General features: G+C 41.6%; 1 protein-coding gene across 5 annotated transcripts in view; it reads left to right on the top strand.

Annotated features, from left to right (window-relative positions):
* TMEM131L (transmembrane 131 like) overlaps window positions 1–20,664 on the top strand; it is a 169,861-nt gene that overhangs the window by 137,093 nt on the left and 12,104 nt on the right. For 3 of the 5 annotated variants that reach the window (XR_002522255.2, XM_021938877.2, XM_021938876.2), the window contains exons 26-29: window positions 7,494–7,642; window positions 15,527–15,651; window positions 16,450–16,616; window positions 17,656–17,841. Coding sequence is in view for 3 of the 5 variants with exons in the window: in XM_021938877.2 (XP_021794569.1) it covers window positions 7,494–7,642; window positions 15,527–15,651; window positions 16,450–16,616; window positions 17,656–17,841 (627 nt within the window). In the remaining 2 variants the exon portion in view is untranslated. Of the gene's footprint in view, window positions 1–7,493; window positions 7,643–15,526; window positions 15,652–16,449; window positions 16,617–17,597; window positions 17,842–20,080; window positions 20,285–20,664 lie in introns of those variants that run through there. The other 2 variants (XR_002522256.2, XM_021938879.2) reach the window with 2 other exon arrangements.

Below are 20,664 nucleotides of genomic sequence, written 5' to 3'. Positions count from 1 at the left end.
TAATTAATTAATTAATTAATGTATTGAGATGGAGTCTTGCTCTGTCGCCCAGGCTAGAGTGCAGTGGTGTGATCTTGGCTCACTGTAACCTCCGCCTCCTGGGTTCAAGTGATTCTCTTGCTTTAGTCTCTCAGGTAGCTGGGATTACAGGTGTGTGTCACCACACCTGGCTGATTTTTGTATTTTTAGTAGAGACGAAGTCTCACCATATTGGCCAGCCTGGGCTCAAACTCTGACCTCAAGTGATCCACCCACCTCGGCCTCCCAAAGTGCTGGGATTACAGGCATGAGCCACTGAACCTGGCCTTAATTATTATTTTTTAACTCAGATTTTCAGACTATTTGTAAAAATTAATCAGCCCATGAAATGTTTCTGACTGAACAAAACTTCAGCTATTTTATTTAATAGCTGCCTGGCCCTGGTTCTTCTCTAATTGTATTCCTTGGTTAAAAGAAGACAGATGTTCTCATGTAGCAAAAACAGTTAAGGAAAATACATGCCAAAGTAGACTAGGAGGACGACCTCCATAGAGAATTGTCATTATCCTTTAATAGATCCCTTTGGCCTGTTGTGCTTATTTATAAGTTTAGAAGGGTCTGTGCTTATTTTCTTTTTTTGTCCATCCTGACCATTTTAATATACACATTTCTGTACCTGTTATAGTCAGATTTGTTTTGTTTTGTTTGAAATAAGGTCTGGCTCTATCACCCAGACTGGAGTGCAGTGGCGCAATCTTGGCTCACTGCAACCTCCACCTCCAGGCTGAAGCCGTCTTCCCATCCCAGCCTCCCGCGTAGCTGGGACTATGGGCACATGCCATCCTGCCCAACTCATTTTTGTATTTTTTTGTAGAGATGGGGTTTCACCATTTTGGCCAGGCTGAGCTCAAGCAATCTGCCTGCCTTGGCTTCCTAAAATGCTGGGATTACAAGCGTGAGCCACCACTCCCGGCCTGTAGTCAGATTTTTGACACTTTTTAATCTAGGAAAACTCAGTTGCCTTTTGTCTTATTTGAAGCATCTAAATATAACTTCATCTTTTTCACTTCTTGATATTGGAGAAGAGGTACAGAAATTTTATGGATTGACTGCTTCTGATGAGCTTTATGCATTCGGTGAAAATCCTAAACTGAATTTTAAATGTTCTATAAAAGGACATTTCTAAGTTAAAAGAAAGTTGGAGTCCTCTGAGGGGAATGTGGTCTAGGCAGCTGCACACATGCATTCTTGGTGCACTTAGTACAACCCGTTTGTACCGTTTCACCTGGCAGTGGTGTGCACGCCTGAAGTGGACTTATGTCTGCAGGGTGGACACTGTGCCCTGTGTCTCCTCCACCTGGCATGTGAGTATGCCCCCTGGTAATGCAGTTAGCCAGATCTTCGCATGAAACCATGGCATACCTTGTCTGTGGATGTATTACGATGGGGTGATTGGGTGTCTTATTCTGTTTGTCTCTCAGACACTCTCTGGGGTGTAGAATACAAAACATTTGTGAAAGGCTGAATTATGGGGTGAGACCTGTTGGACATTTCTCCCGTTATGTTAGTCTTTTAGGCTTGAGCGCAGTCAGGATGACTTGGCACACACTTGAAATTAGAGTTGTTTGAGGGAATCCTCCCTCCAGAAGTGCTTCTTCTGTGATCCCTTGTGCCCACAAGAGATATGCGCCTGCAAGATACAATGCCTGTGGCAGTGTGGTAGATGGATGGGAGGGACCTTCTATATCTTAATACTTTAAAGCAGTTGAAATATAAAGGCATGGATGAGAAATATGGTGTCAGAGTAGGTCAAAGGATTTGAATTCTTCTTCAGGATCCTCCTGTCCAGTACTTGATGTTCAATGCCGATAGCTGAGGCAAGATTAGCAGGTAATAACACTTTAATAAGCATGAGTAAATTTAATATGGGAGTCTGGAAACATAGGATTTGCCTGTATCATTATAGATGGTAAACCTGCCCAGAATCTTTCCTTCCTGTACAGATGACTGGTGTGCTTATAATGTTTTAAATGGCAACAAATCTTTCACTGCCAGAATTTAAAAATACTGTTTGGCTGGATCAGCAGCATGTTGAGTGGTACCAGAGTGATTGTTGATCAGATCAAATAAGAACTGAGGAAAGAACTTTTGCTTTCCAACATGTTCAGACCAGCAAATTCAGAGGTGCTAATTCACAGTCCTCTACTTGTCTACAGAAGTAATATGTTAGCAGGAGATTCCTCCCAGGGAAGTTCGTTCATTGACAGGCATTTTGTTCTGACTGTTTTATATTCACAGCACTGTCCTAGGAAAATACCAGAGATGTTAAAAAGTGAATAAATTGCCTGCTATCCATGTACAATTTAAAATTGTTCAGGAATTTAAAATATTAAAAATAAGAAAGGACTGAGAAATCTAGGGAAAGATAATTATAGTCTGAAGGGAGGGTTTGGAGTTTGACTAATATTAAGGGTTTGGGGCTCTGCTGAATTTCAGAGGAAAGCATTGCAATTGGCAAATGGTAAACAGGTGTATAATTGACAGGTAAGTCACAAGTGCAAAGAATGCTTGAGAATGAGAAAACCATATATATAAGAACCTTCAAATTTTTACTTCCAGCTTTGAGCATTAGTTCTTTGCTAGTTTTGAAAAGTATTTTACTTTGTGAAATGTGTGTTGTTTCCATTGTAAGATCTTTTCTAGAATCTGAAGAAAACAGCTTGGTCTTTGAGCTGGGCTCAACCTGCCTGATAGCTGAGAGTCCTAAGTGCCAGTCACGTTGTCTCCTGTGTGACTGGCAGTTAGGATTCCAGCAGAATGGGAACTCACTCAGTGTGTTTGCCACATTTTAGCCATTTCTCCCAAAGTATACAAATGGTCGTAGAAACTATTCTAGTCACAAGATTGCCTTTAAAGGGAAAAAGGGAAAGGCAGGGACATTCCTGCCTCTTAAGAATACTTTAAGTGATTTTCCTAACCTATCAAAACTCCTAGAGGCACCTGAAGAATCTGCCTTCTCCTATTCTGAGGCATTCCCCCTACCAAGTATAGTTTATTGTGTGAGAAGAAAATGTTCTAGGGTATGTATGCATGACTTTGACTACATACTTGTCATCAAGAAACAGAGTATTTGTAAGTAACAGAAAATGTGTCTTATTTGGGAGGCCGTGGTGGGCAGATCACTTGAGCCCAGGAGTTCCAGACCAGCCTGGGCAACATGGTGAAGCCCCTTCTCTACCAAAAGAAATGTAGTAGCCAAATGTAGCCAGGCATTGTGGTACATCAGCAGGGGCCTGTCGTCCCAGCTACTTGGGAGGTTGAGGTGGGAGAATCACTTGAGCCCAGGAGGTCAAGGCTGCAGTGAGCCGTGATTGTGCCTCTGTACTTCAGCCTGGGTAATGAGTGAGACCCTGTCTCAAAATAAAAGCAAAAATAAAAAATGAAAAAAAAAATGTGTCTATCCCTTTTCTACTCCATTTCCCCTGCCTGCTTTGGAGAGGCCTATAGGAAATAATTAAAATTCCCAATAGAAATAAAGTCTGCTGACATTCTTTAAGGCTCTGTTTCTCTACGCTTGTTTTTGGCATCAACTTGTCAAACAACTATCAGTTAAACTTGTCAAACATTTGTTACACGTTCCAGAACCTCTTGGTCATCTGACAAGAGTGGGGCTTTATGTGTAATGTAAATGATCTTGTGAATATAGCTCTTTTTAAATGTTTGTAACCATTTTCACTGTCTGATCAAAATAATGTAGATTTGGAATTATGGCTAAAGACAAGCTGTGGTTGGCTGCAGCACTACCAAGGAGAAATAGTGAGCAAATTTCACGGCTTTCTACCTGTGATAATGTAAGGTATAATTAAATTTGATAATAGCTTAAGGCTTGAGCTTAACAGTACCTGAAAGTGTTCACTGAATTAGGTACCTCCACTTTCTGAAATTATTAGTATTTGCAGAAATTCAAAAAATGTTCCCATTTACTTAAAGATACTGTTAACTTGAAGGTTTAATGGTTTATTCAAAACAGACCACGTGATTGTGATTAGATTCGAGACAATTTAACTTTAAGCAGGTTACTGAGGAGATCACTTGTTTCTTGTTCTTCCATTTGCTTCTGTTTTTTAACCACTTTTTAAAGGAACTATTGACCTATAAAGCTGTATATAATGTATGCATCTTGATGAGTTTGGGAATAAGTATACATCGTGAAACCATTACCACCGTGAAAGGCATTAACATATTCACCCCCCAACATCTTCTGCCCCGTTTATTATTATTAGTGTTCCTTCCATTTGTTTTTGATTTTTAACTGTGGTGCAAACACTCTTACTCCCTGAGGTCATGGGGAAGTTGCATGCTTAATAGGATGACTTGGTATATTAGGCTGTTCTTGCACTGCCATAAAGAAATATCAGAGACTGGATAATTTATAAAGAGGTTTAATTGGCTCACAGTTCTGTGGGCTGTACAGGCTTCTGCTTCTGGGGAGACCTCAGGAAACACAGTTATGGTGGAGGGGTGAAGGGGAAGCAAGCACGTCTTGCGTAGTGGGAGCAGGAGGAAGAGAGTGAAGAGGGAAGTGCTACATACTTTTAAACAACTGAATCTCGTGAGAACTCTCTCACTATAATGAGAACAGCCAGGGGGAAGTCCACCCCCGTGATCCAATCACTTCCCACCAGGCCCCTCCTCCAACACTGAGGATTACAATTCGACGTGAGATTTTGGTGGGGACACAGAACCAAACTATATTGCATGGATTGACCCTATTTGTAAATGACGTATGTATTTGGTGTCCCATATTCTTGAATACTTTCATGTTAGAATTTCTCAGAGTTACTGCAGAACTTGTTGTTAACATTCATTTTATTGTTTTTCCTGATTCTTGGCCCCAAGAAGGCATTACTAATTTTCTAAAAGTCTGTGCATTATTACTTTTTGGGGACGGTTTTGTACTGGCTATTAAATTTGGATCCTTCCTAAGAAGCTTTGATGACTAATACTTTCAGTGCTATATTCTTGACCTGAAGAAAACTGAAGGAAATCCATTTGCTTACAAATTAGGACACCGGGAGAGTAGCACCTATTTTTTGAGGCAAATATCTGCGTTGTATTTCATGCTTATGGCTTCCAGAATCCAAAGGGATATTCTTCTTGTGCTTTCTTTTTCTGGTATGGACCCTGTTTGCCTTGCTTTTGGCTGTCTGCTTTACTCTTTCACAGTGCTTGATGTTTTCCTTTGTGGATATCTAACCGTCAGTTTGTGTTTTAGAAGGAATTACATTTCAAAGGTGATCTCTGCTAAAGAATGACTTTTAATTTTGACAAGGTAGGAAATGGAGGGTAATGATGATTCCACAGGGCTGCTGTAGGATGCTCTTGGTTCGGAAATGCACAGGTTTGAAAGGGATCTGAAAGATGTGTCCCAGCAGTCCTCTAAATGAAGTCGATCTAAATCCTCTAGGCAAATAGTTGACTGTCCTATAGAGACAGAAATTCCTGGGAAATAGCCTTAGTAGCCTTTGATTCAGATTCTTCACTAACTCCAAGTTATTCCCAGTTATTAAAGGAAGCAGTTGATAGTGATCAGCTTTGTTTCTGGATATGACTTTGGCCATTGTATTTCCATCACAGCCAAAAGCATTAAAAACATGCCATGATCTTTATTTTATTTATGTAATGAGTCTGGCCGAAGGATTTATTTTCTGTATTCATTTTGTAACATTTGGAGAATATAAACTTAATTTTGGGATAGAGCCCCTTTTTCTGAAAGTATAAGACCTAATATGTCCTGGTTGTACTTAAACCATAAAAGCCTGCATTACTTTACAAGGTGTGCCATTTGCTTGGCTGGCATTTTTATGGTTACATAATATTTATATAATTTTCTGTTAACCAAATAAAAGTATGTTTACCTGGTAAGTGTTATTTGAAAACTTTATATATCTTGCTTTGAGTGAGTTTAATTTGTAGCCTCAGAATTTCAGAATCAGAGGGGACTTGACTCCTCCTTTCCTTCTGTGGGTGAGAGAGCTGACCTGCCTCGAGTCCCACAGAAGGGCTGGATTGGAGCCTCTGTTGATAATCTGGTTAGGTGTCCATCCTGCCGGAGCCTGCAGCCTGCTTTGCTGGGAAATATTTGCTCTGCCCCATGGTCATCTAAACTTCTCAGATTTCAAAGGTATCATTAGGGATTCTTATTCAAGAAAAAAGAAGGTACTGAAATACATCGCTTCAAACTGGAAAACAGGCCGGTTATTGTGGAGTTGAAGTTCATTTGCCTTTATTGTGGGATAAGAGATAGAAGAAGTATACTGATGAAATCACTTAAAAGAAAAATGGAAGAAAACATATTTTCAGAAAAGGTTCCTCCCAGCACCCACTTTTGCCATCTGATTAATCAGCTGTTGGCTCCTCTGCGGATTGGCTGCTCCACAGGTTCAGGGTGGGCATTCACTGTAGCAGGGAGGACCTTCCATGAAACAGTCATGTGTCCTTTGGTGGGGATGCTTTACATTTATATCTGTTCTGTTTTCATCTTTATGACTGTCAGACAAGGGAGGCAAGGAAGGGGGGGTTGTGTTCATTTTATGAATAAGGAAACTAAGGCACAGGCAGCTTAGGAGACTTAACTTTGACTGTAAAACTAATTAGTGGCTGTCATGACCAGAATCCAAGTCTTTATCCTTCTCTCCCTCTTTGCCAGCTTAAAACATGTGTATATAAAATATACATTACATAAAACTTATTTTAACCATTTTAAATTACCGAATTTAGTGGCATTAAGTACATTAACATTGCTGTGCAACCATCACCACTATCCATATCCATTTCCATTTCCAGAATTTTTAATCATCTCGGACAGTAAATCTGTACCCATTAAATAATAAATACCCATTATCTCCTTTCCCCAAACCCTGGTAACCACCAGTCTACTTTCTGTCTCTATGAATTTGATTACTGTAGGTCCCTCATGGGTAGAATCATAAAACGTTTGTCCTTTCGTATCTGGCTAAGTTCACTTAGCATGATGTCTTCAAGGTTCATCCATGTTGTAGCATGTGCCAGACTTTCTTTCCTTTTTTGAAAAAACCATCTTGACCATCTTAATCGTGCAGTTCAGTAGTCTTAAGTATTTCACATTGTTGTGCAATGAGTCACGCTGAATGGTATTCTGTTGTGTGTATATACCATATTTTGTTTATTCGTTTATCCATCAGTGGACACTTGGCATTTTCCCACCTTCTGGTTATTATGAATAACGATGCTATGAATATTGGTGTCCCCCCCCGCCCCACCTTTTTTCCTTGACCTCTTTTAAAGACTTTTTGTAGAACTCTTAGTATACTTTCATCTATGAACAAAATAAATTTCTAGAGCTTCATGGATGTTAAAAACAATGCTAAATTTAACTCTCATGAAGTCAAATTAGATGTTTGGTGTAGGAAAGAATATGGGGAATGTGAGTGGAAACTGTTAGCTAGAAATTGAATTGTTTTTGTTTATTAAAGGGAATAACCAGCAAGTACCTGTCAAGAATGAAGTAGATCATTGTGAAACTTTGAAGAAGGTGGACACAAAGCCTTCTTCAGAAAAGAAGATTCACAAAACATCTAGAGAAGACATGTGTTCTGAGAAACAGGACATAACTTTCGTAGAGGTCTGTATTTTTTTTCTTGCCTATTAAAAAGAACAAAACTCATTTTTAGAGCTGAGTATTAAGTGAATATATATATTTCATATGTTTCACTGCATTTGAATCCATATTAGTAACTGGTGAGTTTGATGTGTGTGTTCAGAAAATTTTATTTACCTTCTAATTATATAAATGTTACTACAGTAATTTTTAGAGAAACCAGATAGCTTTTACTCTGAAGATAATCTATTCTTAAGCAAATGGGTAATTCTTAGGTAACGATGGCAGAGTAGAACTTGACTAACATATTCCTTCTATCCAGTTATTACTGAATATCCATATTTTAGGGCATACTCTTGCTGAGTTGTATTGCTTTTTGTCTGTCTTTGTCCTCATATCTATCATCTTCTGTCTAAAAGATGAGAAAAGTATTCATGATATAATAGAAGAAAATTTTCCTGATATGAGGGAAGAACTAAATTTGTAGATCAAAGGGGCACAATGTGTACAACAGTAAAAACTGATACATCATACTGGGCATAGGCATTTAGTTACATTAATTGAACTTCAAACATAAAGAGTTGTGCAAAGACAGGAAAATCAAGAAGTACAAACTTAAGCTCAGACTTTTCGATAGGAACATCTAACACCAGGAAACAGTGGAGCGGTATCATTGAGAGAATGGAAATGTAAACAAAGAATATTGTGTCCAGCCAAGTTAATACTCAAGTACAAAGGCAACAGGCAGACATCCTTAAATACAAATGAAATCATAAGCCATTCTTGTAAAATCAAGTTAATGAAATTTAGCCAAGCAAGATAGAAGTACAAATGAACACTTAGATGAAAGAAGGCATAATAAAGGTCTCTTGTTGAAGTTTCAATCTATTTTATATCCAGAGCAAAGACTAAAACTTTGGCAATTATAACCACAGAACAGATTGGAAAATTGAAACTTTAACCAAGTAAAAATATAATATAATCTGCAAAAACCAGGAGGTGGGATTGAGAGGTAGGTGAAAATAAATTTTAATTTTAGTATTTCTCAGTAGAGAGCCAGTACTATGAAAACATGAAACGTGTAGTTTAAAAGGGTGATAACTTAAGAAAATATTTTTATAGTCTTTTTCTTAACCTTAGAGAGATCCTTAAGGAATTAATATAGCATGTATTGAAGAAATAATTATTTGAAACTTGGCAGTTCCCTTGGTTCTACTTTGGTTTATTTTTCTTATGTTAAATTCATATAAAATTGACCCTTACATTTTTAGTTAAAAATTATGTATATTCCTAGTGTTATAAATTATTCCTATCATCTGTACTGCTATTCTTTCATGTGTGTAGGCTCATAGAAAAATACAAATAAGGTTTGCAAAATAATGGGAGACCCTAGTTATTTCTGAGTGGTGGGATTTTGGATTACTTCTTTTTCCTTTTTTATTTTCTTCTTTTTTATGAAAACTTTATAACAAACATGAATTTTTTAATTCAAATAAAGTAGAAATGATACAAAGTAAGTATGTTGCAAGCAGTCCAAACCACGAATTTACAGTCTGTTGACAAGAGATTTCTGTGTAACCAAACACCAAGATTCATAGTAGAGGGGATTTCAGAGATGGAAAAGTCTGTATAGGCCAGGGTGCCATGGAAAGCTCTCAGAGGAGGTGGAAACTTGTGCAGGTAGCATGTGGAAGAACAGAGAAGGGAAGGTGGGTAGTGGGCAGCACTGAGCCCCCAGGTGGAGGAACCATTGAGGCATAATTGGGTGCAGTTAGGGAGCCATCTGACTGGGAAGAAGCTACCTTTGGGGAAGTAATGGGAGGGAGAGGACAGAGTCCTCCTAGGTTGGAAGGCCATTGAATGCTGATTGAAAGTTCAGACTTTCTTCCCGAGGTCTTGATGGGAAACACAAATGGTGACATAGGCTGAGTGAAAGCAATAGGAAGGTGGTGGTATCTGTAGAGAACTGAAGAATTGTTGCCTGCTAAGGAATTTCAGAATCAAATTTGTTAAAAGCACGTTTGTCGAAACAAAAAGTTGTTTTGGAGGATTTGGCCTGAGGATTGCTACTTTGGGACCTTTCTGCAGATTTTGGGGAGCTATTGAAGGTTTTTGAGTTGGTGGGGGGTGGGAGGGGGAAGCGGACAGTGGTTCACAAACTGAAAGCAACCTGTGGGCTGTGGTCTTCCTGAAGGTAATAACTGGATATTGTTCAATTCAGTTTTATAAAGACTGTCAAGATGCCTGTTACATAGAACCAGTGTAGTTGAGTAAATGCTTTGAATGTGAATATAAGACATTATTGGAAGATCATTCTCAATGTTTTGGAGATTGAATTGGACAGGGAAGAAATGGATACCAGCTCTTCTCTAACAAAGAGGCTGTTACTCTGCGGGGAGATATGATGTAATCAGGGTTTACATTTGAGCAGGAGTAAAGGATAGGAAAGTAGATAAGAGACATTTTGGAAGAGAAAACCATCAGAACTTAGCACTAAATGCATACAGGAGAAGAGTCATTTTTTTACATGACCATTTACAAAAGATAGCTCCAAGGTTCCAAGCCTGGGTGACTAGAATGGATAATTCTGATGGAGGTGATAAGCTCATTTCTATGTCTGTCAAAGCAATGTTGTTATCATAGTTAAGAGCTTGCACTTTACAGCCAGGCTTCTGCTGGATTTGAATCTAGTTCATCATGTATTCATTCTGTAATATTCGGTTAGTTACTTAACACTGCATTTTTCTCCTTCTGCAAAATGAGGATGATGATTGTATCCTACCTCAAAGAGTTGTGAGGATTAAATGGGTTAATATGAGAATTGCTTTAGAATGGCAACACTTACAAAGTATTGACAAGCAGTAAGTCTCAAAGTGATAGGTGTAATATTGATCGCTACCAACAGAGAGGGATGGCTGAACTTTGAAGTGAGATGTGTAGTAGACATTGGGAGGTGGGGAGCTTAGAGCTTCTGCAGCAAGTGAGGCCTGGAGCTTAAGATTTAGGGGTTACCCATTTGGAGGTTAGACATGGAGTCTGTGAGGTGTGCACGGAGAAAAGACAAGGGCCCCGAGTTCAAACCTTGGGGAGGAGGCAGTGTTAAATTTGCAGACTGGCTGAGGGTGCAGGTTTAGCAAGTATACAGAAAGCTAGGCCTAAAGGTGAGGGTAAGGCACACTTTCAGGAGCAGAAATAGTCATTGAATTCGGGTTAGGAGGGAATGAATGAAGTTAGGAGTTTAACCTAACATCCTTTTGACATGGGCTTTGGAGTCTTACCTGTTGCCCTGCAATGAAATAGAAACTGATGCTGCCATGCACTGACTCCAGCAGATGCACAGCCTTGTGTGCTGGGAGGAGAGACTGGAATGGATTATCCCAGGGTCCCCTCAGCCCAAGATAGCACTAAGGAAGAGTGGTGCTGCCACTGGCCTCCACCTGCCACATGCGTGGGTGCCATTGCCTATCTCAAACTCTCCTCCCAGCACTGAAATCTTCCTGGCTGTCTGTGCCGGGCTTAGTTGTGCCCTTGGTTATGGCAGTTTTCTTAATTTCTTTAAGTTACTTTCTTCTCTGTGTGTCTTTACCATTAGATCCCTGAGGGCATGCGTCTTGCGGTTTACCTCTGTCCCTAGAGCTCGAGGCAGTTCTTGCTGTCGGTCTCAGTGGTTGTATGAGACCCTCCCTCCTTGTTTGATCTGTAAACCTGTGTAGGACAGACATCTGCATCTAATGGTGGCAGCCAGTTCATAGGAGACATGCCCATCTGAGGGATGTGGATGGCATAGGCTGTACTTTGTGGCCCAAGGTTGTCCCCAACCAAGTCAACCAAGGTGGATTCTCTGGTGCAGATCTGGGGGCAGTGGTTTGTCATTTCTTTCCTGTCTCTGTGACTCACTCCTTGTTTTGTAGAACTGGTCTTTAAAATCCTGTGAGTGTATTAATACTTTCCATTTCGTTGTTCATTTGGCAAAAATCATTCTCAATAAGTACATTCCCAAGTGCAGTGCCCAGTGTTTGTTTTTCTTGCACATTCTTAGAGCCTAATTTTGCAGCTTACAAAATTGTATAAATCTGTCTATATGATACACATGGAACATTCCTCTGGATTTATTGGCAAGGAAGATTGAAGCCCAGGTTTGGAATCCACAAACTAAATTTTAACCCTAGCTTTGGCTTTTTATTTTCTTTTAAGCAGATTTTTTTTCCTTAGAAAAGTAATTCATAATTATTATAGAAGCATAAAGAATAAAGTAGAAAAAGATCTATCCAGAATAAACCACTTTTAACATTTTCGTATTCTTTTCTATGCAAATTTTTGAAAACTATTATCTTAAAATAGTTACGATAATTATTATTGTCTGTAACTTTGCCATAAGATTATAACTAAATTTTCCATAAAAATTAAATGGGGAGCTTTGTTTTCAGTGGTTACATAACATTTCATCATTTAACTGTGCCGTAATTTAAATCATTCTCCTGCAGTTGGACATTAAGAGTGTTTCCAACTTTTTACTTTCATAAATAGGTCTGTGATGAGCAATTTTGTTCCTCTTACCTGTGCACCTCGTAAGGCTTTGTTATAGATGTCAAAAAATAGAATGAAAGGGTATTGATATGGTTTGGCTATGTCCCCACCCAAATCTCATCTTGAATTGTAACTCCTACAATTCCCACATGTCATGGGAGGAACCCGATGGGAGGTGGCTGAATTATGGGGGTGGGACTTTCCTGTGCTATTCTCATGATAGTAAGTCTCACGAGATCTGATGGTTTTAAAAACGAAAGTTTCCCTGCACAAGCTCTCTTCTCTTGTCTGCTGCCATGTGAGACCTGCCTTTCACCTTCTGCCATGATTGTGAGGCCTCCCCAGCCACGTGGAACTGTGAGTCCAGTAAACCTCTTTCTTTTGTAAATTGCCCAGTCTCAGGTATGTCTTTATCAGCAGCGTGAAAATGGACTAACACAGGTATCAACTGTGTAAAGCTCCTATGTGTGCTGACAGATTGCTTTCCAGAAAGTTGGTACCGATTTGTTCACATGTCATGTCTGAGAATACTGCTTTCATTCTCCTCTGTGCAGCAGCAATTGGTTGCAAAATCTCGGTCAGTGTGATAGGTGAGCAGTCGTGTTTTGGTTTTCTTACTAGGAAAGGGTGAGCATTTTCCTTCATTTTTTGTAGAAGGCTGAAAAACACAAAAAAACTGTCCATCCAAAACACTACCACTGAAAAGAAATTCTAGAAATTTAGAGGTAAATGTCTAACCTAGTTCTGCTTCCACACTTCAGAGGCAGACACAGTGAACAGGATCCTGCTTCCCCAGCCATTTCCTAGTGCTTATGCATCATAAACACATTTGTGTTTTCTAAACCAAAATGGAAAGAGGAGACCACAAGGTAGTCTATAATTTACCTTTTCTAAAACATTATTTTATGATGAAATATTTTGGACAAGCTCTTCTTGTTTTTTTTTTTTTTGCTTTTATATTTCTTTCATGAATTTGTATTTCATGTCTTTTGCCCATTTTTCTTTTGAATGTTTTATTCTCTGTAAGAGCACTTTTTGTGTTAAAGATATCAACTCTATCAAATATTGTGTATCAGAGTTTTTTCTTAGTTTGCTAAGAAACTAAGCAAACTTAGTTATTGCTTATTTGATTTTACTTATACACAGTGGCTTTAAGAATGGCTTAGTGCAGTAAGTTTGTGATTTCTCTTCTTTGATTTCTTCCTTTGCTTTTTTAGTAAAGCTTAGGAAATCTTTGTCCACACTGCCATCTGTTAAATCATCACCTCTATCAGAGACCTCAGGAAACTTAACTAGTTCAAGTAGTTCAGCTGACGCAGGAGAATCTCCTGAGCCCGGGAGTGCAAGACCAGTCTGGGCAACACAGCAAGACCCCTTCTCTGCAGGAAAAAAAAAAAAAAAAAAAAAAAAGCTGCTGGGCATAGTGGCACTTGCCCATAGTGTCAACTACCCAGGAGGCTGAGGTAAGCAGTTGCTTATGCTTAGGAGGTTGAGGCAGCAGTGAGCCATGATTGTCTCACTGCACTCCAGCCTGAGCAACACAGCAAGACCCTGTCTGTAAAAACAAAACAAAACAACCACCAAAAAAACCTCCAAATAACCTAATAATAATGATGACGATAACTAAGTCTCATGTAAATGGCTTATGAGATGCTAGGTAACTGAGGCCACACAGTGCTTTGAGGATGACTCAGGAAACTGAGGCAGAGAGGCTGAGAGGCAGAGAGGCTGAGTAACTTGCCCAAGGTTACACAGCTGGTAATCAAGCCACAAGATTGAAACTAGGCAGTTTAGCCTCCGAGATATGCTCCTAATTGCAGCTCCATGTGACTCTTCAGTTTCCTGGTTAGTCCCGCCCTTCTCTGTCTGGGACCCTCTGTACCAGAAAGCAGCCAGGTGGTGCTTTGCTCTTCCTCGGATTTCTTGACAAGTCTGTTACTGTGTGCTCTGGCTCGCTTTCCCTCCCGGTTCCACCTGCTGCCTCCATTGCCGGCCTGTTCTGTCTCAGCCACATCCCAGTGCTCCCTGCCACTCTTTCTGGGATATGTCGTACGCCTCTGAATCTAGCTTGTCCTGCATTCTCCTTTTCTTTGTCATACTCACGGATAACTCTTTGATGCTTCTGGTCACCGAGTCCCGCCTCTCAGTAGTCCTGAATGTACTCACCCTTTCGCTTGCCCAGGATGACAGTTCCAACCAGGTGGATTTGAGAAAGACAGCCAGGTATCAGAGTGACTGCTTACCAGCTCACGCTTTCTCAGACCCCACTGAGAGACTGATTTTTTATTTGTGCCTGACCCTGGAGGGATGGATAGGCTCAAGTACTTGCTGTGTCGACAAGCCTTTGTTGGCCCTTGAGTGGACAGGGGGTGGGAAACCCCCCCCCCTCCAAGTTAGAAATACGCCAAAGAACAATACATGAAGAAATGTAGTGCATGTCTGTTTAACATTAAATCCTGAGTCTGCATGTCCTTCTGTTTAGCTTCAAACTTAAACAGTTAGCATAAGGTCCTGTAGGATAGGGCTTTGTATGTTTAACTTGTCAGGTTTTTAAAATACCTTCAGAATCAGAAAAAGGTTAATACATACTTACTGGGGGAAACAAAGGTGTATAAAGGAGAAATAAAAAATGTCCTAATTCCACTGCCTATACAGTTAAAATCCCATTTGGCTTCTAGTATTTGTTTATTGTGGTATGCACATCGCTTTAATAGATGCATGAGGGTTCGAATATCCCAGACATAGAACTTGTAGGTATTGCAGGTTATCTAAAACCTTTTCTTTTTCTCCTTCCAAGTTATTTGTGTTAGTCGAGTGTATGTTTCAACTTCACAATTCCTAGCTGGGCCAGCCTTCTGAAAGAGAAGGTAAAATGAGCCAATCTTTGCTTTCCATGAAGTGTGAATCCTTCAGTCAATAGGAAGGGGACTTTTCTGGATCTAGGGGATTTGCCTCTGTGAGGTGCCTGGAGAAGACATCTTCCTCCTGAAAGGACCTAACACCCTGAAGAGATGTGTCTTTTAAGCCCTTGGGTCTCAGTGTGTGAGCTCCCACCACCGCCTACCCACTGACAGTGAATCCACTTTAAGGGGGCAACATATGGAAGGAAGAGGAATAATACGTATTAGAAGATGTTAAAGACTTGAGCTACTTCATAATTTGAAAGGGCAAGGGGAATCCCTCTTCCGTTGGGTCTGTTAATAGACCATGATTGACATTTAAAAGAGGGAAAGGCTCCAACTGAGGCTGAGAAACATACTTCTCAGTTTTCAACAGACTCTGGGACATTCTGAATTCAGATGGAGTCGGTCTTCAAACGCTTAAACATGTTTTTATTCATATTTAGTTTAAACCATTAAACATTTACTTTTTCGTCTTTAGCAAGAAGATCCTTATAGGAAGAAAAAGCTTCAGGAGAAAAGAGATGGAAATTTACAAAATTTAAATTGGAATAAAAGTCGAACATGTAGAAAGAACAAGAAAAGGGGTGTTGCTCCAGTCTCGAGGTGCGTAATTCTTACTATCCCTTTAATATTTTGATCTGTTTTTCACTTTATAATTTTGCATTTGGCTATTAACTTTTAAACTTACTTTGGTGATGTTAGATACAGATAATATGAGAGTATAGATGTTTATATCTTAAGATTAAAATATGTTTGTAAAATTATTTTCCCATTATGTTTCTATTTTGTTAAAAATACCTTAAAGTGACCATTTTGTATCTTTCCTTTATAAAACGCTAACAGATTTGGTAGTTTTTAGGGGAAAAGCATAAGCCATCCCTCCGTGTGGAGACCTTCATTCTGCTTATGAGAGACAGGGCATTTGTGGAACAGGAACTAGAGAAAACCGCGGGGCACAGGCAGGTCTCTGCTATTCCCTGTTCAGCCGCTGACCTGCCTGCGCTACCTGGGGTCATAATAATGAAACAGAATAGTTACCCCTCAGGTCACCCTGGCTTCAGTCCTGCAGAAGGTAGGTTCTTACAGCTGCAGGAAGTGAGGTGCCCAGACAGTATGTGGTTTGACAAGCTGGTAAGGGGCAGATCCAGAATTAGAACTCAGGCAGTGTGGCACTCTGCTTTGGAAACTTTGCTTCTTCAAGACACTTAATTTCCCTGACAAAATCTTTTTCTTATTGGTGTCCCTTTCTGCTCATCATACTCTTCCACCAGACCCAAAGAGAGGAGGACTCCTATTGTCCCAGATTCATATTTTCACCTCTAATAAGTCATGGAAAGGCAGTCTGCATATGTACATGCTAAAATACAGATGTGGTTTTTTTTGTGTGTGTGGCTCTTCCAGGCCTCCTGAACAGAGTGACCTAAAGCTTGTGTGCAGTGACTTTGAGAGGTCTGAGCTGAGCAGTGACATCAATGCGAGAAGCTGGTGTATACAGGAAAGCACTAGGGAGGTTTGTAAAGCAGATGCCGAAATTGCAAGCAGTTTGCCTGCTGCCCAGAGAGAGGCAGGTATGTAATGATACTGAGCTACAAATGGTGCTTCTGTTGAAATTTTTGTTTTCTCAAGGAAGTATCTAATAAGAGAAATGACACCTCAATGATTTTACCTCTACAGGCAACTTAGCTAATAACTAAAGCCCCAGTGGAAACCTTTCAGGGTGAGACCAGAAAACTAAGAATCATTTGAGTCTCAGTAGGCCTCTAGTGCTGCCCCTCACCCCCCCAGTCTAGCCAGTTGTAACTATCCTCAGGCATATTGCTGAAGGAATGATGCTTGCTTGCTGCAGACGGGTCCCCTTTGGTGAAAGTGGGGAGTAGCCAGGTGAGATAGTGCTATCCCCATACCTGAGTCCAGCAGTTCTGCAGAGCCAGGCTGCTGCCCCACCCAAGGCCTGCTGGGCAGTGTCCCTGGGAGTGGTAGGTAGAGGGACACCCAGTGCTGAGTCTGGGGTCTGATACAGGATAGTAGGGGCTAGGGCAGTACATGTAGGGTAGGGGTAGTGGGGGTTGCAACCCTCCCAACCAACACCCACTTTCTCCAGACACATGCCCCATGTCACGACACAGGCCAGCACACTTAGCTGGTTTCTGTCTCCACCCTCTCTTTTTCATTCCCTTGACACACGTGTGTTGCTTTTGGTCTTACTGAAGAGTCTTCCCACCCACGTATCAATATTTTGAAACTCTTAGTGGACATCTTATTAAAAGAGAGGGGGAAAATCACCCTGGTGCAATAGAGTAGCCTCAGTCTTCTTGATAGAAGTTATTTGTTATTTCTAGAATCATTATTAGATCATGCTTATATAGTTGGTGTTGACCCTCTTAGCCCCTAATTGCTCCTTCTATAGGCAGAGTAGACAGCCCATCCCCTACTGTTTCTCAAAGTGCAACCATTAGTTTCCATGAACTCCTCCTTTCTTGCAAGATGAGCAGAGGTAGCTGAAGATGAACTTGGCCTTCCTCCTCCTGTCTCCTCTCTCCTTCTGTTAGAAATCATGAGGCTGACAGTTGTTTCAGGGAAACATGACTGCTCTCACTCTTCCTCCAGAGGGTTACTACCAGAAACCTGAGAAGAAGTGTGTGGACAAGTTCTGCTCTGATTCCAGCTCAGACTGTGGGAGCTCCTCGGGCAGCGTGCGTGCCAGCCGGGGCAGCTGGGGGAGCTGGAGCAGCACCAGCAGCTCTGACGGAGATAAGAAGCCCGTGGTGGATGCCCAGCATTTCATGCCAGCCGGTGAGTCCTGAGCGGAGCCCCAGGCACTCTCAGTGGCCCTTCCTCTGCCCTCCCACGTACCCAGTCCACACACTCTCGATCTGCCTTCAGGAGTGCAGAGGACAGATGGGACAGTGGCCTTGACCTTTGCTTTGGACTTTACTCACTTTCTTTTTCTTTCCTCCCTCCTTCTTCCCCTCCACCCTTATCGTAATCATCACTGTTTATTAGTGTCTGTCTTGGAATAGTTCATAGAGCTTCTGCATTTAGTTTTCCATTTGTACATTCTTAATGACACAGCGTTTGCCATTGCGATGATTCTTAGATGTGGAGTTCTATGGCACTAAGTGCATTGCATTGTGCAGCCATCACAACTGTCCATCTCCAGAATTTTTTATCTTGCAAAACTGAAACTCTGTACTCATGAAACAATAACTCTGCATTGCTCCCTCCCTGTAACCCCTGCTCACCCCTCTTCTACTTTCTGTGTCTATAAATTTGCCTACTCTGGGTATCTTATATAAGTGGAATCACACAATATGGTTTTTTTTGTGACTGGATCATTTCAGTGAGCATAATGTCTTCCAGGTTCAAAAACATTGTAGCATGTGTCAGCATTTCCCTCCCTTTTATTGCCGGCTAATACTCCATTGTATGTGCAGACACTTGGATGATAACTTTCACCTTTTGGTTTGTTCAAATAATGCTGCTGTGAACATTGGCTGTCCCTTATTTTTGAGAAAGTTTGAGAAAGTTAATGATGTAGGAGAGGTCAAAGAAGCATCTGTGTTTCAGTTACCCAGAACTAACAACTCTTACTTTTACCATATTTGCTTTTTTTTTTTTTTTTTAAATCATCTGTTCACTTCTCCCTCCCCAAGGGAATCACTGTTTACCGTCATGAATTTGGTCTGGGTACTTTTAGTCCATTTAAAATTTTACATTCATATATCCATCAACAAAATACTGACTATTAGTCTTTAACTTACATAAATGAAATCATACTTCAGTATAGCCTTCTGCCTCTTGCTCTTTTCACTCAGGTTTTTAAAATTATTTATTTTGAGAGTGAGTCGCTCTGTCGCCCAGGTTGGAGTGCAGTGGTGGGATCTCGGCTCATTGCAACCTCAGCCTCTCGGTTTAAGTGATTTTCGTGCCTCAGCCTCCTGAGTAGCTGGGGTTACAGGCATGTGCCACTACGCCCGTTTAATTTTTGTACTGTTAGTAGAGCCAGGGTTTCACCATGTTGCCCAGGCTGGTCTCTAACTCCTGGCCTCAAGTGATCTGCCTGCCTTGGCCTCCCAAAGTGCTGGGATTGGTGTGAGCCACCGCGCCTGGCCTACTCAGCATTGTTATTTTTTTTTTTTGAGACGGAGTCTCGCTTCTGTCACCCAGGCTGGAGTGCAGTGGCCGGATCTCAGCTCACTGCAAGCTCCGGCCTCCGGGTTTACGCCATTCTCCTGCCTCAGCCCTCCCGAGTAGCTGGGACTACAGGCCTCGCCCCACCTCGGCCCCACAGAAGATCTAGGTTTCACTGTGTTAGGCCAGGATGCATCTCTGCTGGGATCTCCTGATCTGTGGATCCGCTCAGTCTGGCCTCCCAAAGTGCTGGGATTACAGGTTTGAGCCATCACCTCGGCCAGCATTGTTATTTTTATCTTTACATCTATGTGAAGATGTAGTTCCATTCCTTTTAACTGTTGTTTTCAACATAGTAAACTTTTTTTTTTTTTTTTTTTTTTTGAGACGGAGTCTCGCTCTGTGGCCCAGGCTGGAGTGCAGTGGCCGGATCTCAGCTCACTGCCTCCCGCCTCCCTCGAAGTTCACGCCCCATTCTCCTGCCTCAGCCTCCCGAGTAGCTGGTCACAGGCTCTCACCTCGGGCCTCGCCAGTTTTGTATTTTTAGTAAAGACGGGTTTCAATTCATGTTAGCCAGGATGGTCTCCACCCTCCTGACCTCGATCCGCCTGCCTCGCCTCCCAAAGTGCTGGGATTACAGGCTTGAGCCACCGCACCCGGCCCATAGTAAACTTTTAACCTTCGTAAAAAGAAAGCGTGGTGAGGTTGTGCAGTTCCTGTTTGTGTGGCGCCTTGCATTTGTCAAGCATGCTCACGCGTGCCCACGCACCCTGTGAGAAGGGGAGGGCAGGTGTCCCAGTTCTCACCGTCATCTGAAGACTCAGCCTCAGAGAGGTTGCCTGGATCCTTTGACACCACGCAGTCAGTAGCACAGGCTTGAACGTGGGACTTCTTCCCCTAGATCCCAGTGCACTCCCCGCCTCATCTCCTGTTCTCCTCACGGGCTGTTCCTCGCGATGAACACAAGCCATAGAGAATTTCCTTCAGCCGCCTGCAAGCTGTACCATTTCTTCTGTCTCCCACCAGCAGTGACACCTTAAAAGAAAGCCTTGTCTGAGAGACTAGTGCAGTAGCAGCCACGAAAACCTAGAGGATGTGCCCGCATGTATGTGATTCCACTCAGCAGTTCTCTGCGTTTTCCCTGTCTTGTCTCGCTCAGCCTTTTCAGACATTGTTGTCTTAATGGCCCCCCAGAAAATGTTCACACCACTGATACGTTCTGTGCGTGTGCATCTACCACAGAAGACTGAAGGTTAGCCTGAAGATTCCAGTGTGGGATTTAAAAAATGGAGTCTGGGCGCGGTGGCTCATACCTGTCATCCCAGCACTTTGGGAGGCCAAGGCAGACAGATCACTTGAGGTCAGGAGTTCAAGACCAGCTGGCCAACATAGCAAAACCCCATCTCTACTAAAAATACAAATATTAGCTGGGTGTGGTGATGAGCACCTGTGGTCACGGCTACCGGGAGGCTGAGGCAGGAGGTG

The sequence above is a fragment of the Papio anubis genome, chromosome 3 (genome assembly GCF_008728515.1).
Source record: "Papio anubis isolate 15944 chromosome 3, Panubis1.0, whole genome shotgun sequence".
NCBI lineage: Eukaryota > Metazoa > Chordata > Mammalia > Primates > Cercopithecidae > Papio > Papio anubis.
The sequence above is the reverse complement of the archived record's forward strand: the minus strand, read 5'-3'. Positions and strand labels throughout refer to the sequence as shown.